Below are 25,061 nucleotides of genomic sequence, written 5' to 3'. Positions count from 1 at the left end.
AACCTGTTTTGAGGTACTATCAAACTTCCTTTTCCTCCTTGACGTCCAACAACAACTGAGTTGCCCTTCCTGGAGCCACAGAGCCACGGTGAAGTCTTTTTCTTGACTCTTTGGATTCCCTGGGGTGAGATGACAGGGCAAATCATCACCATCCAAACCTTGAGAACTCTATTTCTTCACATTTCATGATGATCTAGCAAATACATCACCTTCAAGAAGAGTTCTTGTCCTTCCTGCTAATTCACAGCCTACTCCTGTGGTGTCCCAGCTAGTTTCCGTCCTGGGATTTAAAAAACGTGGCTCCCCCAGGGCTGGTGCACAACTTGGAGCAACCTTGCAAAACCCTTGGGCGTGGAGCATCACGGCTGGGTATGCCTGAACACTGCACCAGGGTGGACTGGCCCAAGCTACCTAACAGCTGTGTGTCCAGAAGAAAGAAGACGAATTAAGATAAGAATTAAGAATTAAGACCAAGGAAAACGGGATCGTTAGCTCACGTGACTCATTTCCCACCCTGATTAGGTGCTTGTGCACCTTTGCCTGAGGACACGGCTGTCAGGTCTGGAACTGCCCTGGGGTGGTGAGAGCCAGGATTTGGGCACCATGCAAGGAGGCCAGGGGGCTGTGGGGTGGATTTAGTGGACCGTGGTGGCTTGGTGGTGGCCCAGCGCAGAGCCAGTTGGGTGTCTCTCTCCCAGGCACCCACGTCCAGGACTTTGGCACGGAGCTTGCCAGGAATATCTGTCAGCCTATACAGAGGCGAAGCATGTTGTTTTCTGCCAGCAGCAAGGGCAGCGTGTTCTGTGTTCCTTTGGTATCGCAGCGAGGAGATAACATATCAGAAAATCTTTCTTCTCCCCACAAGCCAGTCCAAAAATTGCTGAATCAAAGAGAGATACTGAATGTGACCTTGAAGTGATGACTCAGGCTGCCTGTGCTCAGTGCTAGCTGGCATATTAACCCCTGGAATTAGGAGGCGTGGAAGAAACGGTGGTGGAAGAAGAAAACAGCACCTCCTGCGATGTTTGCCTGCTGGAGGCTGAGTAGAATGGAAGATGTCACATGTAGTCCTGTCCTTAAATTCCCTCGAAAACTCATGGGAGTTGGGGAAAGCAAAGGTGTATTGCTCAGGGGGCTTTTAAATTCTCTGCAAGCAAGAGCAAGCTGCCACTGTCTCAGGGATATGATGGCTCCCGCAGCCACAACTCTTTGAAGAAAGCATGTTTTAGCAGCTGGTGGATTAATGCATGGTGCAACCAAGCTGGGGCTCAGAAGGAAAACAGACAGAAAAAGCAAACATGTTTAAAAGCTGAGAGTATGTCCCCATATTTAAGTTCTTCTTGTTCTTCTAGTGAAGTTTGGAAACCCTTGAGACCGATATCCCATGAGAATTCAGATTCACAGCAGGATGTGGAGCAGCAGCCATCTTGCAGGCCGGTCAAGCTGTGATGAAAAAAAAAAAAAGAGGGAAAAACACTGTTCCCGTGATCCTCATGCACCAGAGCTGATCTGTGTAATCCCAGAAAGGTTATTTTGAAGACACAGGCACTGTTCATAACTTATTAAAAAAAAAAAAAAAAGGCATGGAAAAAAACCACCTGTTTTGCGATAAATGGTATTGATCTGTTCCTTATCTTGCCCAGAGCCTGACTCATGGGATTGTAACAGCAATAATTTTCAAGCTGGACCTTTCAACTTGAAACAGATTTCAAGCAAGGAGATGTTTCTCTAACCCCTGGGACTAGCAAGGGACCTCAGGTACAAGCAGAATTGGATGTACTGAAGCCTCACGGCATCCAGAATATAGAAAGAGAACCCCTAATAAGCTGCACTGCAAGGTAAGTTTGCATGAGATGTTGTTGTGATTTCATAGTACAAATGTTTACTTCTTTTGGTATTACTTCAGCTGTGTAATCACGTGGAAAACAAATGGAATTGCGTATCATGTGGTCATGTTTTGGGATGGCGCTGCAATATCCATCGTCTGGGCAGCTTGCGATGAGTTGCAGCTAGCTGGCAATTCCAGCTTACAGAATAAAATGCAAAGTCAAAAAAGGGAGGAAGGAAACCCATAATACTAGATTTGTTGCCACTAGAAGATTAGCTGGGTGAAATTCAGCAGCGAGCACAGCTGATTTATCTTACCATGGCAAAAGAAGTTGATAGAAAGGTCACCTACAGCAAGTCTGGGTGACCAGTTGGCTTGCTGGTGGTGATATTTCTTGCTGCCGTGCTTCCAAGACCATAAATGCTCTTTTCAGTGGTTATTTTCTGCAGATTTGTTGTTTCCAGGGCACATCACCTCTGGGGAATGTCCTCCACACATGATCTTTACCAAGCCCCTTGCCAGACCCACCAGCAGATCTGACCTCTGGGATAATTAGAGGCTCTGCCCCACTTTCCTTTCTGATCGCGTGTCCCTCCTCCCCCCTTTCCTCTCCTCTCCTCCCCTGGGGCACGGTCATAGGAGCAAAACACAGAATCCCTCTGGCTGGGGGCACTGAGGCTCCCCGGGCTGCCCAGGAGAGTCGGGGACACTGGCGAGGATGGGGACCCCCACTGCTCTGAACAAGGAGCCTGTCCCCTGTGGTCCAGGCAGGTTTGCAGTTCCATCAAAGGTAGAGGTGTGCAAAGAAATGGGATCTGCACCAAGATGATCTACTAACACACCCAAGGATGCATGAAAATGTCCAAAGTTATTTTAAAGGCTTATTTCTGCCTTGTATGGAAGTTTCTAAGAAGGGCAAAAGGCACATCTTTGATACAAGTGCCCGATGGAAGCTCTTGATGCAAATCTCAGATGCCAGAACAGGACAAACTGAAAGTCACCTTTTTACATAGGAGAAAATAGTACATTTTCCCATAACCTTATTTTGAATATTTTTTTTCTTGTTAATCTTTAAACTGAGGTGGGGTAACAATATACACAAAGGAAATCCAAAGAGCTCAGCTCTGGAAAGCTGTCACAACCACCGCTTTCCTTATCCTGGAGAAAACTGCCTTTGCCCATGCAATGGGGTATTTGCCTTGCCCTGGGTTTCCGAAATTAACCATTATTATGATGAAGATATTGTGCACGATGAGCATGAGCAGCAAAAATGTGGTGAGGCTTCAGGCTGCAGCACTTCTCTTGGTGAATATAGGATCTGATGAAAGATCTAGGGTTTTATTTGAAAGATTTCTTCAAAAGAGCAAGCAAGGTGTCCTGGTAAATGCAGATGCAGTAAAAGAGCAGCATGCCCTGTCCTACCGGGCCTCTTGACGGGGAGCAATTGCTGCACATAGGTGATATGATTTTGCTGTCTTAAGCAGAATGGGGAAAAAAAATAAAGATATCTGTCACCACTTCCCATCCTTATCACTGCCTGCTCTGCCCCACCTGGGGGACACACGGGGTGGGGGATGCAAACCATGGCCAGCACATGGCTCACCTCGGGGCTGACCCCTCTGCCTCTCTCACGGGCTCCCCTCTGCTTTCGCAGGGCCCCCTGCCATGTGTGGAAAGAGGCACAAGCGCTCCTTCTCCCGTCTGGAGGTGGTCCTCATCATTTTCCTGGTGCTGATGATAGCAGTGACTGTGGCACTCCTCGTCCTCCACTTTCTCACCCAAGAGAACAGCTCCAGCAATGGCAAGTCGAGCTACTTCGGTGCTGCCCACCGCAGCTGTCTGCCATCCGGAGGGCTTGCTGGGATGGAGGGAGGATACAGGAGGAGGGAGAGGAGATGCAAAAGCATCTGATTTCGTCTTGTGGCAGCAGGGGTCAGGAACCTTTTTCAGGGCCACTGACAATCATCCCAAAATGAAACAACAGCATGGTGGTGTCTCATTCCCAAATCATTTGCAGACTCAAGCCGTTACAAATGTACTCCCATTTTTTTGCAGAGGGCACCAATTTTTGCATGAACCTGGATATCATCCCTATTTTTGCCTGCTCTCACAATGAGGCGATGTGCATGGCACGCCCCAGGGCCACATGTTCAGGTCAAATTAATCCATTCCCACCTGAAGCAGTTTGCTCTTTTTGGAAAGTTTAGAAATATGTTGTTTAAAAGAAAAAAAAAAGTCAAAATGAGCTATGAAGCTTCTTTCTAAACCCAGAGAATGAGAAACTGAGGAGCTTGGTAGTGCTTGCGATCCTACCACAGCTGACTTATTCCCCCCCAACCCCATCACCAGGCATGGGGCAGCTGGGTGGCATGGGCTGCCCCAAGAAACTCTCAATCCACTTCTAATGTACCCCACACTTGTCTTCTGTAGAGAGAAAATATCATGGGGGTACAAAACAAAAACAAAAACCACACCAAACCAATCCAAATAAAAAGAAAAAAACCAACAACACCCAAGCATTTTCAAGCTTTAGGTGTTTCCACGTGGTAGGAGCCCTTTCCAAGAGCATTGCCTGATTAGTCAGCAATGAGGACCTCCACTTCCTTGGTTTTGCTCTTGAGTTGTATGGAGTTCATGCTTTCCTCTAGTTTTTAGGTTGTAACATGTGAGAATTTTGCACAAGTGCCTTTCCTCCGCATTACATCTCTCTGAGGAGGAGGTGGAGCAGCAGTAACTTTAATGGGAACCCCCCTTCATTCACACTGCTTTGTCTCTCTGCTGCTCCTGTGCTCGGTCTGTGGACGATGAGAGTGTTTTGTTTCTCCTCTGTTTTAAGTGACAGTCTAGGAAAGGCCGCGGTGGGAAGACCAAGCGTCCCCTTTTCCCGCTGCCCAGCCTCCAGCTGCCCCATCTGGCCAGGGAAGACTTTGAGCACAGATTAAGTGCACAAAAATATTTTTCCCACGGTGTTATCTCAGCCTCCAGTGATTTGTGGCTGTGGGATTTCCTGAGGCGCAGAGAATGTATTTATTTATTTAATAGCCGTCAATGGCTTTTCTTCTATGACTTTGTCCAGATGCTCTGTGCATCCCGTGGAAGGCTTTGTGATGGCTGGGATGAGGCTCAGCCTCCTGTGAGGGGCCTTTTCCTTGTCATTTGGTCCAGGGTCATTGCCCGCAGCTGCTTGCCCTGGTGCTGCTGTGCCCCCTCCCCGCCCCTTTTTTTTTTTTTTGAGACCAGGACACCAGCACAGGACATGGACTTTTTTTGGGTGAAAACAGCCCTTATACCCTGGCTTCTGTTTTCTGCATGACAATGGTGAATTTGGAGAGATGATTTGGAGTCAAGAAAGCTAAGCTTGTTTTCCCCTTGCTGTGAATCACTGCATATTTTACACAGCCCAGTGACCCCATGTTGTGAGCGCTGCAGTTCTTTACACCTGGCCCGTTATTTTCCACCCTTAATCCATTAACAGCATCAGCAAATGCTGGCCACATTGGCCAACAGCTGGAAACCCAAGCAGACAGTATCAGCCAGATCCCCTTGTTCAGAGACTTCTAAGTCCTCCAGGGATGTGCAGCAGGTTCCAGGCATGCACACCCTTTGAAAAAGTTGTGTTGACTCTTCCTCCCCTAGTTCTGCTTGTTTGTGTGGCCCCTAATCTACTATTTATTCTTATTATAGATTATGACCCACCACCAACCCAGAAACCATCAAATGGTGTCTCAGGAGACTACTTATTGGGTGCAGGTCGAGCAGATTGCACAGGGCCAGTAGCAGAAATTCCTCTGGTATGTATGGGGAATTGAGCATGGATTCAGTGAAATACTGTTCTTTTTTTCATCATCTCTGAGTATTATTTTTTTTTCAGAATATTTGGCTTAGAGGCCTTGCCTTAACAAATGGTTGTCTTAAATCATTAAATGAATGATTGCAGGGCAAGATAGTTGCAGCTCTGAGTTTTTGTCTTGAAAGATATTTTTTTGATCTTCTGGAAATTGACTTTGGAAAATACATGCAAATGAATCCATCTCTCAGTATTTTGTCTGTGTGGGCCTGACAGAGCTCTTTCCTTCCAGATGGGTTACGCCAATCCTGACCAGGTGGGTGGTGGGCTCCTCACACGCCTCTATAGCCGAGCCTTCATCGTGGCAGAGCCCGACAGCTCCAAGCGAGTAGTGTTTGTTAGCATCGACATAGGAATGGTGTCTCAGCGACTGAGGCTGGAGGTACGTGGCTGGACGTGAACGATCTGCACAGCGTGAGCTGCCGCTGGTATTAGTGCTAAGGTTGTAGTCATTGCTGGACAATAAAGAATGCAGCAGCACCTCGGCCATTTGCTTTGGGATTTCCTTGCAGCAGGACTTTGAGAGGTGTGGTGTCTCTGATGAAGAAGATTTCTCAGCAAATGACGCTGGACTTTGACCGTGCTTTTTGTAGTGAAAAAATTACCAAAAATACACATGGTGCTTGGTGCCTATGTATGGCACCACAGAGGAGGAAGGGAGGTCCTTGAGAAGTAGGCGCTCCCTGGATGACATGGGGTGGGCTGCAAGTTGGCTATAGAGGTTTTCCCTTACAGGATTTTATTATTTTAAGGCTGTTGTCAAATCAACAGCTGTAACCTGCTTATTTGGTCACTGGCTATGGGAGTATCAGGTGGAAAGAAAAGAGCTGGGAGGCAGGTGAGAGATGATTTTATTTGTTTGTTTGTTTGTTTTTCAAGGGTTGATACAAATCTCCACAGGCATAACAAAAGGGTTTTTAGGACCACTTCTTTCCTCTTAGGTGCTCAAGGAACTGAAGAGCAAGTATGGTGAGCTCTACCGACAGGACAACGTCATCCTCAGTGGCACCCACACGCACTCGGGTCCTGGTGGCTACTTCCAGTACACGCTTTTCTGGATCACTAGCAAAGGACTGATCAAACCGTCCCTCGATGCTATTGTGAAGGGCATTGTAAAGGTAGGCATCATCTGGATTGTTGACACATGGGCCTGTAAACACAGAAAAGGTAAGGGGAGGTACGTTTGTGACTAACAGAGCTCTTGCTGCAACGTTCATGGTAGCACCTGAAAGTGCTGCAACCTTAAAATACACTCAGAGGTGGTTTTATGCTTGCTGGTGAGATCAGGTCAGAAAATAAAAGCCTTCAAGTTTTTATTTAGAAAGAGATGGTTGTGCCTGGTTTTGAAATATTACTTTTCATGATCATAACTTTCTAGAATTTTGGTCTATTAAAAAAAACAACCAAACAAGAAACAAACAAACAAAACAAAAGCAAAATGAAAAGCCTCTAGATTCACAAGAAAGTGTTGGGGCCAGGCAGGGAGGGAGTTTTTCCAAATAAACTCATATATGGCTTACATTCATGCACTAATATTCCCTGCCTTTTTGTTTTTCAGAGCATTGATATAGCACATCAGAACCTGAAAAGAGGAAGGCTTTTTATAAACAGAGGCATTGTAGAAAACAGTCAGATCAACCGAAGCCCGTACTCATATCTCCAGAATCCAGCCTCTGAACAAAGCAGGTAAAGGCTCCTCAAATGGGAGAGAAACAGATCCCTGAGGAGGACCCTTTGGTTGGAACCATGACCCAGAAGTCTTGCAGCCAGTGTTTCTGGTCATTTGTAGGACAGTTCAAATCTGGAACCAAGTCCATGGCAGAATGACAGTTACCATCGTGGGTCCTTGGTACCTGCTTCCCCAAAAATGAATTGTACAAGTGGACTTGGAAGCTGTTGATGCCCCCTCCAAGCATGTGAGGCATTAGTTAAGGATGTGGCCTTGTGTTTTGTTAACAGCAATGAAAGAACATCCTTAGTAGATGCTAGCATGTGTGTCAGATGGCATTAAAGTACATAAGGTTGTATTTAGAAGGATCTCCTCTTTCCACCACCCAGGGAAGCAGGGCCTGAAGTCATCAATGACCGTGCCTCTTCCCTTAGGTTCACAGCTGTATTAGGATGGTCCTGTAAGGTCACCATGTCCTAGCAATATCTCTGATATCCTCCTCATTTTCTTGCTAAGCCCAGTGGAGTTTTAACAACACAGAATGTGACTGTTGCTCTGGTGATAACAGGATTTCCCTGCTCCATTGTCCCAGGTATTCATCCAACACGGATAAAGAAATGGTGATGCTGAAGATGGTAGATGAGAATGGACATGACCTGGGCCTCATCAGGTACTGACTGTTGATGTTTTTCTCCAAATCCTCATAAAGAAAAGCACCCCAGCACTGTGGTTCTGGGTTTAGTTCTGTAGTTCCTTCTTGCACAAGCACCCTGACTTTCAGGTCTATGGCACTTTCTCATAGACCATTCTTCTCAGGTAGTCACCAGAGGGCCTCTGAGGGAAGAGTAAGTTATGCCAAGAGTCACTGAGTGCATAAATCAGGTCAGTGTCCCTCATCTGCTCTGGGACCTTCAGCAGCCTTAGCCCATCTCCAGCTCTCTGTGTTGGGTATGTCTCCTGCCACGACCCCTGTGCTGCAGCTTGCAGAGGAGGCTGGGCAAGATGACCGTGGCTGGCCTTCCCTTGCAGAGGTGCAGACGAAAACCCTACACAGTTGAAAATCAGTCTTTTAAGGCTCATCTTGCACAACAGGGGAAGAAGGTTGCACAGCCATACCAGGCTCTGGCTGGAAGCACCACGATGGGAGCTGCACCCCAGGCTGCATGGGGCTGAGTCCCAGCGCATTGGGGCCGTCCCCGAGGACAGAGACCCCCTGCTCACACAGGAAGGGCTGTTTCCTTGGGGCCGTGTCCCATGCTGCATCTTGTACTAGTGCCTCCCATGCTTTGGCTGTGCCCCTGGGAGCAGGGTCTGGCCCCAGAATCTCTGGGACCACTTTGGGCTCATGTTCTTTTGGTTATTTCCTTTAACACCCCATTATTTCATGCAAAATGTGCCATTCCTGGTGCTGGGTGTCAGGTGCTGTGTTTATGACACCCATCCTATCAGCACATCTTTGTGGCAGTGCTCGGCTGCTCGAAGTTCAGAGCTCAAGGCTGGGGAAATGAAGTAATAGGTAGTCCTGAAACCAACAACGTGACTTCTCCATTTAGAAATCACAAGTGAGAATCTGACTGCAGTAAGAGGAACAGGAGGGTTTTCCTTTCAATTTTTTTCTCTCCTTGTGTCACAGCTGATGGTGTAAGGAAAAGCCATGGATTTTCCTCCAAATCCTTCCAAAAATATAATTCTTGGGAGTCAGAAGAGAGTCAGTCCAGGGCTGAACTAGCTCTTGGTGGCCCTGTTAATTACAGTGCCAAACTATTGTCACCTCATGACCTGGGTCATCAAAGTCATGAGCCTTCCAGGTCATGATGGGAGAGGATGTGGGCACTGCCCTTCTTAATCCAGCCCTGGGCACTGATGATCTGGGTTTTTATTTCCCCAAAGGAAATTTCCATAAGCCAATTGCAAATATTTATTTCAAATAATGCGTTTCCTACACATATCTTCTCTCTAGCTGGTTTGCTCTGCACCCAGTCAGCATGAACAACACAAACCATCTTGTGAACAGTGACAACGTGGGCTACGCGTCTCTCTTGTTTGAGCAGGAGAAGAACAAGGGCATGCTTCCTGGAGAGGTGGGAGAGTTTTCAGAATACTGAGAATAACGGGGAAGAAAGTTCAACACAGAGGGTATGGTCAATGCTTTTTTTGGGCCACAGTGGGTTTCTTCAAACACTGAAATAGGACAGCAGGGTAAATAAAGCAAAAGGAGGCCAAAGATGCACTTTCTGATTTATTTACTCTTTCTTCCTCTGGTGAAGAGAAATTACAAAGTGTACTTGTGACTTTTCGAGGTAATAACTGACAGCATTTACTCCCATTTTAAGAACAAATCAAATTTGTTATGATTCAACTATTGGACACACTGGAAATCACTAGAAAGGCAAGTGGGGGATATTAGATCCTGTACATTGCATCTGCAGTATGGGATCAAGCCTGTGGTCATCCTCACTTGTTTTCCATGGCCTCCAGCCAGTTCTATCTCATAGTCTTCATTTGTCCAGGAGATTTCCCATCCCCCAGGTTCAAACATATCTCCTTTATTCCCCTGAATTATTTCCCCTGAAATATGAATATGGACAAGAACCAATCTTACAGTCACTTTGAGTCATGAGTTGGTTATGACGGTGTCCTGTGTGCACCTTCAGCAGGTACCTTGAAACATTGCTCAGTTCATATTTTAATATTCTGGGCAGGGGAACATGTGCAGTTCATATCAAGGATAAAAACTGAAGGGAGTTTAGACATGTTCTGCTTGCAAACATTTCTTTTTATAGTGGGTTATCTAAAAGCTTTTAACAAGACTTGACTCTAGTGCATAGTTATGGGTGCAAGTCAATGCAAGATGATATGAACACAGACTAAGTATGTGTGGAAGTGTTTGCAGGATCCAATATTCAGTTGTGCGGTTTGCTGGACACGTTTTGTCTAGCAGTCTTACAAGAGAATGGCTGAAGAGCTGATAAGATATTAAAATAGCTGGTGTTGACATATGCTGCTTCTAGAAGGGGGAGAACTGAGAGGATCTGCTGTGAGAGCTGAGTTCAGCTGATGCTCAGTGCACAACCAGCCTTGCTTCTCAAGTACTGCTTGGCGTGAACTTCTGTGGTCAGATTCACTGGCTCTCACCCCATAAATCTGTCATATTGATCGCCTGGCAGAAGAAAAATCCAGCTCAAGGTGTCACAATGAGCCATTAGCGTGTGATCAGGAATGCGAGAACAGGGGAGGTGGGGGAAGAACTGCTGCTGAGATGGAAGGTGGCAGTTACATCCCCTGTGGCCTTTTCTCCCTTACTCTTCCTGTCCCTAGCTCGTGGTACACTCCTGAATCCCTGTGCCAGTCCTCCCAGTCACCTCAGAAACATTTACCAGCTTGCATGCCAATCAGCTGGCTTTAATACCTCTCTTGAGGTTGTGCTACATGTTTGCAGCCCAAAGGGAAAGCCACAGGGGATGTCTGCAATTGCTGCAAGTCACAGAAATCCGTCTGACCATGTTTCTATTTTGCAGGGATCTTTTGTTGCTGCCTTTGCATCTTCCAACCTGGGAGACGTGTCACCCAACACCAAAGGCCCGTTCTGCGTAAACACAGGGGAATCGTGTGACAACCCACAGAGCACCTGTCCCGTGGGGGGGGTACGTATGGATTACTCAATCTACAGTAAATTATGATGGAGGAGAAAACTCAGGCTAGAGCTGCAAATACAGAGCCTTGTGTTGGACCATTCTGCATGAAAAAGACCTCTTCTGGACTATTCTGGATGCCCTTTTCAGAAACCTACTGTGTCTTGTCTTCACACTGTTTTCTGATCATTCAGCACAAATCCAAATTTGTCTCACTGCAAAGCTTAGTGTTGCAATCTGTTTCCCAAATTTTAGATGGCTAGCAAGAAGCTATTAGCCTCCACATGACGAAAACCACTCATGCACTCATCCACTTTGCAGTGCCACATGTTCTCCATATGAACAGATCACTAGTACTGAAACAAATTTCTTAACAGGCAGCGATGTGCATGGCCATGGGTCCTGGTACTGATATGTTCGACAGTACAAGAATTATAGGGCAAAATATCTACTCAAAAGCAAAGGTAAGTGATGTTTCATTTTACAAATGCATGTGAATGCTGTTATTACAAAAACAACCACACATTCATTTGAGCAAATTTCTTGCACCTGTTATTTATGAATGTTTGTAAGTTTAAATTTCTTAAAAATTCATGTTTATACACTTAAGGAAAATTTCCTGGTTATTCAGAAAACATACACTTTTATTTAGATATGTGATTATAGGACTTGGAATTTGAAAATGTTGTTTTTGAGGTTTTGATCTCTCTCTTCCTGACTGCTATGTAATATGGATGTTGCTCCCTTATAATTGCCCATCCCCAAGAATGGACCTCATGATGGGTCATGATGGGAAAAAACACTGGTGGCAAAGCCTCCCAGGAGAGCTCAGCAACACCATCACATACCACTTGTTGGCTGAATTTGGCGTTGCACTCCCAAACTAACGCAAACGTGAATTAAAATCTGCTAGCTTAAAAACCCAGGAAAGATACTCATCTTGCCATGCTTGACTTTGCATTTACTCATTGTGGTCCACCCTCTTGGCTCCGTTATGTAGCCTATGTCCTTGGGCCCCAAATTCACCTAAATTATCTGGTTTCCATTCTATGGATTTGAGTAATTTGCGAGCTGTCAATGGGTGGACCTTTTTTGGCACCGTTTCAGGGACAGCAGCTTGTAGGAACTGGAACAGGTCCAGTAAAGGAGTGAGAGCAGAAGGCTTGATGGTGGCTATTTCCGTTTTAATTGCCATTTCGGATGCTTGCCCTGAAGTCACTCCAGGCTGATCGTGACTTGTAAGCGAAAGCTTGTTCCAGTCAAAGTGCCTCGTGTAGGTATCAAGTGGAAAGGGAAAACATTGCTGTCATTTTTAACACTGCAGACTCAGGGTTGTCAAGGGCTGTGTCCTCTGCTCTTTCCTGCAGTTACAGGAGATGTTACTAAACCTGTATAACTTCTGGCAATGCTGTGTACCAGCTTGAGGCATGTGTGTCAGGAAAATCATCCACTGAAGAGCTGATTGATGGAGATGTCACCCATATAGTAAATGCATAGTCAAGTCCATGAGTTTTGAAGCAATTAATGCATTCGACTGCATCTTTGTCATAGAAAACATTTGTTCTGGCTGGTCTTAGACATGGAAACTGCAGATACTCTAACAGCTCCTGTAGTCAACAGTTGCTTTGCCTTCTCTTTGAGCCATGAGTAATACGGGTGAGGACGAAAGGTGGCAGGAAAGAGGGGAGGAGGGAGGGAGGGAGGAACCTGCCATCCAGGTGGAATAGGTGCATGCTTTAGCTGTGAAAAGCAAGGTGCACACAGAACTGATGACCAGTGTCCCCCCCATGTTGCTTGGGACAGGAAAGCTTGCAGGACTCAGGGCATGAGGGATTTAGAGACAGGAAACAACAGAGCTTGGGAAATATGCTCCTGCAAGAGGCCACTGGAAGACATCAACCGAGTGAAGAAGTAATTCATATTGCTGAAGCTCAGAAGACTGGGGTGCCTGATTTTTTCTTCCTCAAGGATTTCCACACTCTCTGGAGACTTTCTGCTTTGGCAGAAGGCCTTCCCTTGGTTTTCTGGCTTGGCTGCTGATTGCTGTTTGTGTGTCCCTTAGGAGCTGTATGCCAATGCTTCCCAGGAGATCACAGGACCCCTCAGCTCAGCTCACCAGTGGGTGAACATGAGTGACGTCCAGGTGGAGCTCAATGCCACGCACACGGTAAGAGTGGGAGCTCCCGGGGCACAAGGAAGGAAAAACAGCTATGTTCTCATAGCAGGATCTGGCAAACTGGAGGAAACTGGTTTTAAAATCTCTCTCATTTTTCCCCCTATTGGTTAAGGTCAAAACATGTAAACCAGCCTTGGGACACAGCTTTGCTGCAGGGACTATTGATGGAGTGGGGGCTTTCAACTTCACACAAGGTAATTTGGGGAGTGGATGTCAACATGGCTTTGTGCAAATGAGGAGGACACAAGGCACACCCCAGGTGAATTCAAACCCTCAGACCTTTTCAGAGAATATCAACAGGTGGTTGAACCACAGTCTCCAAAGGGATGCTTTTAGGAAGGTGTGATCAAGTTTGTGTCCATTGCAAAGCTTCTGGAGGAAGGATATGTGGGGAGGAGAGTGGGGAGGAGAAAGGGCAGACTTCAGGGCAGTCTTTCCCATTTGTTCTCATTACCCTAATGCTGATGAAATGGGGCTCAGCTGGGCTACAGCCTGGCAGAAACCACACCAGAAATGGGAGATAGTTGGAATCCACTAAGAAATAGCCTATCTGACATAAGGAGGGAGTGGGCAATATATGATATTTCTGCCTGATAGCTGCTGGGGAAGCTGAAGGAACAGTGTTTAAAAGATGTTTTCCTTCAAGGCTCGGTAGAAGGGGACCCATTTTGGGATCATATCCGTGACCAGCTCCTGGGAGAGCCATCCAATGAAACGAAAGCTTGCCACGAACCCAAGCCAGTTCTCTTTAGCACTGGAGAGGTAAGGGCAGAGCTGGGTGTGCGCTCTGGGAAGTGCTGTAGTGCCCTACTGAAACCCAGTCCCTATCAGCAATGTCTGTGCCAGCCTGCACGGATAAGGACAAGGACCGAGAGCGAGCTGTGGGGATGCTGAGGGCGTGGTGGAGTGGCACTGAGCTCAGGTGGGCACACCGTGGGCTGGAGGCCTCCGCTCTGACCATGATTGTGGCAGGACCAATGCTCCCAGCTGGCCCAGGGCTGTCCCCAGGGATGGAGGCTGCCTGCCACCAGTCCTGTGCCCCCAGGGACATCCCACTCCCCAGGAAGGGCTATTTCCTCGGGGCCCACAGAGATGGAGCCCCATTACTCCCAGCCCCTTCCCAGGGGGCTGTGCTGTTCCAGGGACAAACTCAGCACTGTCCTTACTGAACTCTCCCAAATCCTAGCTAAAACTTTAAAAAAAAATTGATGTCATGTTTCCTACCTGCTGTTCCTTTGGCATTAAGGCAAATGCACCATAGTGGAGTGGGATCATGTCCAAGGTCCTTTAGAGCACTTTAGAGGATGCCATCTGGATGAGGCGATTCATCGTTGCTTTCATGTGTTCCTTTGATGTGCTTCATGAGTTTTTGTCATTCATGTTATGCCCCTGGTAAATCACTCCTCAAAAATTTTTTTGGCTTGCTGTAGCAAGATTCTGCATTTTGTTTGCCGGAGCTGTGCCACCCTCAAGTTCTTGTTGTTCTTAATTGCCTTTAGCAGACTCCTTCATATTTTGTGTAGTCCTTTTTTTTTTTTTTTTTTTTTTTTTTAAGCTGAATGCTCCTGTAGTGTGCAGTTTGTATCTGGCTGCTGCAAGGGTGTTGAGTCCGGGTGCGGCGTGGTCCCTGCTATGGGGTGGTTTGAAGCCAGGGTTGGGCTGCAGGTGGCTCCTTTACAGGGCTCCCTGAGCACCACGTGGAAGGAGGTAACCATCGTTTCCCATTGCCACCAGGTTCCCTCATTCAGTCATTTTTGCCATTCTGCTCAGATGATCAGCCTTACCAGTCATAACACTGTCCTTCCTCCACACGGGTGGGAGGTTTCTACTGGTGAGGACTCTGTTTCTGAGTGCTACTCTGATTTTATTTACCTACTTTACTTTAAGCTGCCCCTCCGCCAACACTTTTTATTTATTTATTTTTGCCTTACCCATGTCATTTGCATGTGTCTCTCCTTCTCTGTCTGTTACGGTCAGACAGCTTGCTGTACATGTGGTGTAGGAAGTGTACTTTCTTATGTCCCTGTCTACATTATGGAAAATAATTTTATTTTCCCTATTTATCGCTATAGGAAGGAAAACTCTTCAGCTATCTTTTTTGTTATTGTCCTATACAAGTCATATATACTTTTTTTTTTTCATCTCAGATGACGTGGCCTCATCCATGGCACCCTGATATTGTGGATGTTCAGATCGCTACCATCGGATCGTTGGCAATTGTTGCGGTTCCCGGAGAGTTTACGTATGTATTTTTTGGTCTTGTTCTACATATTGCATCTGAGAGCATTTCATTCAGAATACCTGCAGTACTCCTGTGTGTGGGTACATAATCTAATGCAGAAAAAGGGGGACAGGATAAAAATTGTCCTCGATACAAGATAGCTGTGTGAACACTATATATATATATATCTACTGCACTTAGATTCTTGTATGCGTTCTTATCTGGTTACTTTGGGATTCCCATTTTCTTCTGTATGGTATAAACTAGCCATGGAAATGAATGAGATGCGATCAAGCTTCCAAGATAATTTTAGCTGTTCATTGCAAAGTACAGTTTCACTGAAATGAAAGGAGTGTGTTAACTTTGTTTTTTCACACCATGAATGCTGGAACAACAAATTGCACTGATCGCTGATGGTACAATGGTGATAATCTGAATAGAATAGTGATTTATTTCTATCATCTTTTATCTATCTCCCCCCCCCCCCCCCCAGGGGGTGCTTCCAACCTCAACCTGGCTGTGATGATATACGTGAAATGTTTTGAGGTGTTTTGATTGAGTTCTTTGAGAGGAGCCCTGAGGGTACTTTAGCAAACCCCAGAGAACCACTGCATGTGCTGAATGAATTTCTGGTGGCCTCCCCTTTATTCTGGTGTGCTGCATGTCAAACAAGTGATCCCTGCATTTCTGGGTATTGATGCCATTCCCTTAATGTCCCTAGGACCATGTCTGGACGCAGATTACGGGAAGCTGTTAAACATGTAAGTTGCTGAGGAGGAAGTTTCTTGAGAAGGCTGTGGATCTGGAACTTCACATTTCTTGACCCTTCTGTTTTTTCCCTTGTCCCCTTCCCAGCTGGGGTCCTGGGGCTCATTTCTTACAGAGCACTTCTTCTCACAGTTGCTTAACATGCATTTTGCATGCACTTACTGACATGCAACAGAAATTAATATCCTCCCCAAAGGAAGAAAATTGGGTTTCAATCCATTAAGTCAACAGAAGTTAATTCTGTATTAGAGTGGTATATCTCCTTAATCTCTACCAGAATTTTGCAGCATGAAAACTGTTGGAAAAAATGGCAAATGTATTTTTTCCATTTTCTTGAGGGATATGTCTTATTCTTAGCTTTGGTCTGAATACTTAATCTTGCCTGCTGCCCCTGAAGCTCACTGAGCCTTCCTCATATAGTTTTATTGCCAAGGTTTTTTTCCAAGAATACAGACATCAGACTTCAAAAAAATCCTTAAATTTATTGCATTCACTGGAGCATGAGGTCATTTATCCTTTTTCGTGTGGGAAGCAAAAATGAGATATTAATATATGCAAATTACACTGGTGGCGTTGCTTTCATGAACATCCAGCCTCCTACCCACTGTAATTTCCTATTCTGCCCTGGTAAATAACAATAATATAATAATATAATTGTGCATTAAGAGGTTGATACAAGGTGAGTGATTTATCTCCTTTTTTAGGAATTTGATTCTCATGGTACAGCAGGAATGGATGTCGTAATTGCAGGGCTGTGCAATGTCTACACCCATTACATTACCACCTATGAGGAATACCAGGTAGCTGAGTTCAGTTTTTACTATATGGGATGATAATTCATGTGAAGTTGTGCGAGTGTACTTTTCCTTTGCCATGAAAAGCTGAAGAATCTGTGGTACAAATCCTAAAATGGCCTTGTTTATTCTGGACTAGATGAAAAGTTGCAAGTGCCAAAACAGTTTCCTGACCATAGCTAGAAAATTCATATGGATGCTTTAATGTGGAAATAGTCAGAGGTACTGCAGAAAGCTCCTCTGAGCTTGGGTCTGGATTAGTTTTTCTCCTGATGACCTGGATGAAATTATCTTCACAGGCTGGTGAAACTGCCAGAAGAAAGGTTTGGAGCTGCAGGGTCATGATAAGAGCATGAATGGCAGCATCAGATGTCTGTGGAAAAGACTTACAAGAAAGCTTACAAGACCCTTGAAGCAGTTTTAAGGGTCCCTCCAAGGCAGGGTAGATGTCATGCTTTAAGGAAGATGTGGGCAGTTGGATGGACTGCAAGGGTTTAGCAACACTTACCTGGGAGGAGAGGTGGGAAGAAGTGGGGTTGTCCAAGCTAAGAAGTGGGAGAGAAAAGCCTTTAAAAGAGCAAAAGAGCTCTAAGATATGGAAGAGTGACAATGGGGCCTCCCTGCCTGTGATGGATGGGAGAAGAATAACCTGAAGTTGCAGCAGAAATACCTAAGTGAGATAAGTGAGTTGTGTTGTCCTGTAGCAGTAAGGGGATTGAGGTTCTGCTGGAAACCAACCCCTTAAATAAGGATAATAAATTAAATATAAATCATTAAATAAACCCTTGCAGGTACAGTAGAGTGCTAATCTTGTCCTAGTGCAGATGGATGAGCTGCATGATCTGCTCTAGAGCCCTTCAAACCCTCCTTTTTCAACTTTGTCCTTTCCTAGGTTCAACGATATGAGGCGGCATCAACTATTTATGGGCCACACACCCTTTCTGCCTACCTTCAGCTGTACAGAGGACTTGCAAGGGCTATTGCTACGGTAATCAAAATTTTCTGTATGTCATATGTTGCTAGAGGCATTTAAATCCTGTAAATGGTGTTGGCTATATTTGTTTCTCAGTGGGGTGGCTCGATTGCTACACTCTTTTCTCATAAGAAACCCGTTTGAGAAATTCTCTTATGCTATAAAAATATTTCCTGTAATGGGAGTCTCATACCACTTTAGAATTTCTAGAGCTTTTTGCTTCAAAGTTTAAAAAAATACCTACCTCCTCCAACCTTCCTGCATGGTCTGAAGTTGCTGTTTTCCTACCAAGGTATAAAAAACAGCTGTATTTTTGCTGTATGTGACAATGTCACCATTGCCTCTGAGGACCATGTGGATAGAGCAGAACCTGCAGGTGGGAGCTGCCTTCTGAGGGCACGGGATATTCTGCCTGATGGGGTTGGGGAACATCAGCAACAGGGCAACAGGTGTCTTGCGGGGATTGGTCCTGCATGTGGAGCACAGACGAGGGGCCTCTTGCTTGCTTTTACATTCACTGTATTGTTTCTGCTCTTAAAATCTGCTTGAACCAACTTAATTAGATGAAGAGCCACAGCATGGGTGTGATTCATGGTGGAGGTCATGTTTATCTGTATTTGAGTATAATGAGCACCTCTTCCCTCCCACAGAACACAGTTCAGGATTTGCCAAGTGGACCAGAGCCCCCATTTTTCAATATAACTAGCCTGACCTTGGTGCCTGTTGTCATTCCCGATAGGACACCAGTGAATAAGACATTTGGGGACGTGCTTCAAGAAGTGAGACAACAGTATCGAGTGGTGAGAGCTTCAAGGATCTGCTAAAAACTGTTTAGAAAATCATCTTTAAATACTTACTTATCTTGCTAAAAAGTCTGAATTTTCTAGGGGGTTGTAGTGGACAATGTCAGAAAGCCCTCTTGAATTTTAAAAAATGTTTCAAAATGCTTCCCAGCTTCCTTGCCTTTTAGCGATGAAGCAAACTTACTCCTTGAACATGAAGCTTGTGGGTGACCAAATTTTATTTCTATGAGACAAACACATTAGTGATTTTATGAAGCAGCAGTACTCTTCAGATCAAAGCAGCAGAAAGGAGGCAGTTTTCACGCCAATGTCATTGTACTGAATGTGGTTAAAATGTGTGAATGAAGGGGAAAATAAGTCACCCTAGTATTCAACATGAAGAATATTTCACCCTCTGTTTCTACATAAAATATAATTTAATGATGAAATGGGCAAATGTTGTACGGTGATATCTTTACAAGCAGAAATCAGGTCACCTTTGATGTCTCTGGTATGGAATGTAAATGAAATAAAAAAATGTTAGAAAGGATTCAGTTTTCAGTCTGTAAAATTTAGATAAGGTGTTCAGAGCAAGGACTTTCATCTCATTGCTGTCTCCAGCATTAAGGTAGGAAGAAGTCAGGAAAGTATTCTTAAACATTTACGCATTTCCTTCCCTCTTTTGCATAGAAATTGTATGTGCTGTGGTGTTCATCCAACAAGCAGGAATGGGGATTCACATTATAAATTGTCCATTGTTGCTGCAACAAGTGAAATTATTTAAAGACAAAAAACAAATAAAACACTTTTAAGGTGTCTTCAAAGGATGTTTTTAATGTGCAATGTGCTGCTTAGCCTTTAATATAAATTTCAATTTCCTCCTCAGGGAGAAGTTGCTGAAGTAACTTTTGTAAGTGCCAACCCTAGGAATTCTGCAGAGAACATGGTAAATATAACACAACGATGCTGGAAAGGATGATGTTAAGGATTAGTTAATATTTAGCTACTGCCTCTGCCATATGCATTTTAGTCTTCGATGTTCAGGTTTCAAAAGGAGTAATTTCATGTAATTCAGAGCTTTTTTTCTAGCTGGGAGTTCACAAGAACATAGTTTCTCCTATAGGCACGTGCTTTTGGAACTCACACCACCAGAATACTTTTGGAGCAAAGTCCTTGTCTTGGACGTATGTCTGGTTGTGAGAGACCACATTGGGTTGTATTTGATATATAAAATGTGAAATCCGCACTCGTGGTCAGACCATCAGTCACCACAGACCATCCATGATGTCTTCACACTATTGAAGTTGAAGGCGCTCTAGCCCACATACTTTTCTCAGTATCTAACGCCCCTCAGTCTGAACAAGGATTTTCTCTAGTCTCCATCTTACCAGCTCAGTGTATTGTTTTAATAAGCAAAGAAAAATAGAGAAATACATAGTTCATCCCATCACTCATCTTAGCTAGAAGCTGATAGCTAATTACTTGCCTGTTCATTCTTGTTTTAATGATCAATTTCTCTGCTTCATTTATAAGTTTAAGTTTTGCCAGTGAAATATGAGCACTTTTGCCAGTAATTACTGGATTTGCCAGTAAAATACACAGAAGCATAGCCCTGTCTCCAGTTGAAATGACACAAAAAAGTAGGGGCATGCCTGTTCATTCAGCATCTTGCTCATTCTCTTGTTTTTATTCCAGACGGAACACAACTTCCTGACGGTGGAGACATACGTCAACGTTTCAGGAAAATGGCAGGTGGTACGGAACGATGCCTCCTGGGACACCAGGTGAGTGCCCCTAACAGATTTCACTGTTTCACAATCTCAACAAAGTACTTTGAGTTTAATCCAACCTGCTCAATTTCAGAGCTCCCAGCCCTAGGTTGGTCTTGTCCCTTCAGATGATGCTCTCAGGCAGTGGACAGGTCTACATTCATTTGGTTAACATGTCCAGAACATAACACTTAGCCTTCCACTTGGTATAACTTCTACAGTGAAGGCTTATAAAGTGAAGGCTTGGAAAAGGTAGACTGAAGAGCAAGAATTAGAGAAAGATCACTCAATTTGTTCATAGCCTACATCCATCTATCTCCTGTATGCTGCTGATGGCTAAGATACCAACGAGAGGTTCAGCCAGAAGTAGGGTTTTTATGGGAATAGGCTGGCTGGCTTTGCTAAACATCATAAAGTAGAAACAGTCAACAATTTAAAAAGTTTATAAGAAAATAAAATCAAGGTTAGAGATATCAGTCATAAGGAAGAATATCCATTAATATATGAATATCCATTAAGCAGCAAAGATGATAGCACCTTTCAGAGCTACACCAGAAGGCCATATGTGAAATAGGAATACCAAAGGAATCTTTTGCCAAATTTTTCATTCTGAAGCTGCTCCCCTGCTTGAATAAACACAGTTGCTTGCTTATCTGTTCCTGCAACCAATCTGTAAGAACACACACCAGTAAGAAAATGGAAATAATTCATCTTGGGATCTTCCAACCTTGCAATGTCCCACTGCAAACAAGTAACGTCAGAAATCAGAGGCAACATTCCCAAGCAAGAAAGTCTTACTCTGAATTTATGGAGAGCATTTGGTAGTGCACAAGTGCAACCAGTTGCTCTCTAAATCTAATTTGGTAGCCAGGCCTCCAGCCTAAATCCACTGCCCCCCCTTGGCATGCTCTCATAAGGTAATAGGAATAAGCATGGTGCTGGCTCTCTGAACCAAGAGCTGATGTACTGCTCCTGTGCTCTGTATGGATTCCTGGCCTCCCTCAGTGTGGGAGACTTAATCCTACCTGCAGTTGGAGCTCGGCATTTCTAAGCATTTAGCCTCTATTTAACACTAACACTATGTTATGTTGTCCTTCTCGTTTGTTTCCCCTTTCCATTCACCCTACTTACATAAAGGCAGCACAGTCATTTTATCACTGGTATGCACATGGCATAGATGATATGTAGCTCTGCCTAGAAAGACATCTGAAAAGATGTCTCCTCCTTCCCCCAAACCAACAAAGTTCCCAAAATCTCAGCTGTGAACACTGAAAAAGGTTAATAAAATGTCTCTCAAAAGGACGAAAAACATAAAAAGAGCAAAACTTTAAGAATGTGCTGCCATGATGCTGAAAAGAGAAATCTAGGCTTCTTATTTTAATTCCTGAGAAAGGTCAGACTTTGGATCTTGCCTGCTCCGAATTATGCTTAAATATTTCTGCTGATAAGGAAGAGGAGTTGTTTGGCCTAAAAGGGCTGAACAGAAGGCAAAGCAATGCAGATAGTAATGTCTTCTTTCCTGGTGCCCCAGGAAAGTATAAAAGAACATGAGAAAGGGGAAATGGTTTGTGAACAATGAAAACAAGGCAGTCTTTACAGTACCAGTACATTCAACTTGAAATGTCAGTAATCAAGGTGATGGGAACAGAAAACATCAAGCATTTTTACTAGATGTTAATGAAGTCAGACTGTTTTTTTTAGTACTGGGGAAATTAGTGTACGATACTGTTGATCTCGATGGCATTGCAACAGGAAGGTAACACAAGGGAATGTATTATTATTCATTAGCTCAGTGTTGCAAAGTGTTAAATAGTTTATAGATACATCTGTAAAATGCTTATTTTCAGGTAACCAACAAATATGAAGGTTTACTTAAAGGAGGAGCAGCTTTTGGTGAAGGAGATAGCTGTTATCTCCCCTTTGTTTTGCACTCCCCATTGCATCAGGGACAAACTCAATGCAGACTTGACTTTTGCTGGATGCTGTCTTGGTGTTTACAACAGAGAAGTGTATGGCCAGATGCCACATCTGCAGCGGGGGCAGTGGTCACTTTCATGGGACTGTTCAGGAGGATGGGCTGAGATAGAGACAGAAATCTGCTTGGCCCTGCCTTTAACAAACAGTCAACAGAGATAAGATGTGGTGGAGCTCATCTGCCTGAAGCTCTTCCCAGGTGGGATCTGATATGAGTTGTGGTCCTGGTTCAATGAGCCTGGAGGGTGGGATGGGGGGGGTGAGGAAGGGTGACGGCACAGGTCCATCACAGTAGCATTTGTAGGTCCCACCATTACATACAGACAGGATCAGACTGGAGGAGGTGTGGAGGGTTGAGAGCAGAGCCTTCAGGGTGGAGGTGTCTGCTCTGAGCCAGCTGACAGCAGGGCCAATGTTGCTGCTACAGCTTGCTCAGGGCCACGGCCAGGCAAGCTGGGGCAGACCCTGAGGATGAAGATCCACCACTGCTCGGGGCCTTGCTGTCATCTCCCAACACAACATTGCACTCTGCAGTGATAAAGCCAGTGCAATCCACAGCCAAAACCTCAGACAAAAGCAACCAGGTTGATACACAAACCACGTGTCAGCCTGCGGTCTCCGCTCACAACTGATGAAGCCAAATTTTCCCCATTAATCACTGTTTTCCACCCAGTAATGTCGGTAAATACTTATTTCAATATTCTCACTAAGACTGCTGTAGTGAAACTCTGTTTCTCATCATTGACAAAGAATTAATGTATTTTGATCATCTGCTTCCTTTGGTTAAAGCTTTGAAATGGGGGTGCTATCACTGTAGGACTTGAAAACTCTCATTAAGATTTCTCGGTCCATTCCTTTTTATTTAGAAAGACTAAGAGCTAGTAACAATGCTTTATAATATGTTATTGTTTCCCATTTCCCACCATGGGGTGTGAACTTACTGAATCATTGCTGAGCTCTTCTGTTGCATCTGCTGCTGTGAGCCAGAAATGTGTAAAGTTACAGAGTACTGTTAGTACCCACTGAATGTCTGGCCCAGGTACAACTTGGGGGATACCCAACGCTGACAGTGTCAGAAAAAGAGAGGGTTAAACTTCTTTATCTCCCCAAGAGGTGCTGCATCATGGCTGGCTGAATAATCCCCACCACCAGACACGGGGGTCTTTTGTGTGGCTGTCTGTAGTCTTAAGGTTTTGCACAACAAGTCTGCAAAAGAAAAGAGTTTGATATGGAAACAGATGTCAGAAGCCTTGAGCTCCACTTTGGTGGATTTTACCGGTCACCTTCAGTAAACGCTCAGCCTCTTGGCTCACCGTTTCCCCGGTGCAGCAAAGACTAAACTTGTTTATATTGCTCATGAAGGTGGTGCTGTATGGGGTTATGATATGGATTTGGAGATGGAAGAAAACTTTGGTAGAAATATTTTTTTATCTGCAGAAATGACCTTTGACTTGTGGCCATATTTCCAGACATTTTTCAGCGCTACTGGGTTTTGGATTGACTTGCTAGTTGCTGCTCTGGTGTAGCCTCAATATATGCACAAAGGTTAAAAGAAACTCTTAAAATATACTTTGCTGTAGTGCATTCATTTCCTTCTGCTTCGTTTAGCCAGTGTGAGCTCTTCAAATATTAAAACAAATGCAAAGTGTATTTGCTTGCTGACTGCAGCTTTTGGTTTGCCTGCTAGGTTTTACTGGACCAAGGGATCATCTGGTCAGAGCAATGCGACGATTGAATGGCACATCCCTAGTGGCACAGAGCCTGGCATCTACAGGATACGGTACTTTGGGCACTACAAGAAAATACTCAAGCCCATTAATCCATTTGAAGGCATATCCTCAACATTTGAAATCACAAGTCTGTAGGTGATCTTGTTCGTTAAAGGAATTGTTTCCTTTGAACAGTAGATTTGATATCTGTGATGTTCCAATGCACACCGGTGAGTTTTCTTGTGGAATATGTAACTCTATACATCATTGCTGTCCCTCGTGTGCTGCTCGTTGTCCTTTGCTGTGCAGAGCTTGGCTTCTGCAAAATTTTGACTTTTACCTGCAATTCAACTTTACTAGTTCGATACATTTTCATTCAAGCTTTTCCAGACCTTGCTGGATCTCATTATAGTTGATTCTTATTATAATAAAAAGTTAACTCTTTTTTTTTAGTCATTGAACAGATGCTTATTGATTGTGAATGGGCTTTCAGAGGGAATTATTGCATGACAGGATCTAATCCAGACCATAAAATTGTCCATAAAATTGAGCCCAGTCCATAAAGCTGGGAAGAGCTGCTGAATTCACAAGATATCAAAAGAAAAGCCTCCTCAATTGCGCTCAAAGTGATTGACAAAGCTGGCTTACTAGGATGGTAAGTGGAAAAATGGATAGACACTTATCAGAAGGGTTTGAATATTATTTCATTTAATCATTCTGTTTCAGGACATTTTGGTGATTCACTCTCTGAGTTAAAAAACAACAGGTGGGGCAACAGAGTGGTTTTCCGTAAATCAGTTATCTCGGCTTCACAGGCTGTTTAGGGCCCTACCACAGAGTTCTAGTGTAAGGTTAGCCATGTTACGGAGGTCAGCCATTTGCAAAATAAAATATTGAAGCAGTCTGCAGATATTTCCTG

At 44.5% G+C, this 25,061-nt stretch overlaps 1 protein-coding gene across 1 annotated transcript; it reads left to right on the top strand.

The window, feature by feature from the left end:
* Positions 1-333: 333 nt before the first annotated feature.
* Positions 334-24,586, top strand: LOC310902598 (putative neutral ceramidase C). The gene is made up of 21 exons (XM_083844414.1): positions 334-1,838; positions 3,483-3,629; positions 5,513-5,619; positions 5,908-6,057; positions 6,617-6,793; positions 7,234-7,361; positions 7,937-8,014; positions 9,305-9,425; positions 10,863-10,988; positions 11,354-11,440; positions 13,039-13,143; positions 13,265-13,346; positions 13,799-13,914; positions 15,300-15,394; positions 16,095-16,134; positions 16,846-16,941; positions 17,828-17,923; positions 18,559-18,708; positions 19,577-19,636; positions 20,386-20,474; positions 24,121-24,586. Exons 2-21 carry the CDS (start codon positions 3,494-3,496, stop codon positions 24,296-24,298), a joined length of 2,217 nt encoding a protein of 738 aa, XP_083700540.1. The 5' UTR covers positions 334-1,838; positions 3,483-3,493; the 3' UTR covers positions 24,299-24,586.
* Positions 24,587-25,061: the final 475 nt, after the last annotated feature.

This window comes from Anser anser, assembly GCF_964211835.1.
Source record: "Anser anser genome assembly, chromosome: 7".
Taxonomy (NCBI): Eukaryota; Metazoa; Chordata; class Aves; order Anseriformes; family Anatidae; genus Anser; species Anser anser.
Note: the sequence above shows the minus strand (reverse complement) of the source record. Positions and strands in the feature narration are given on the sequence as shown.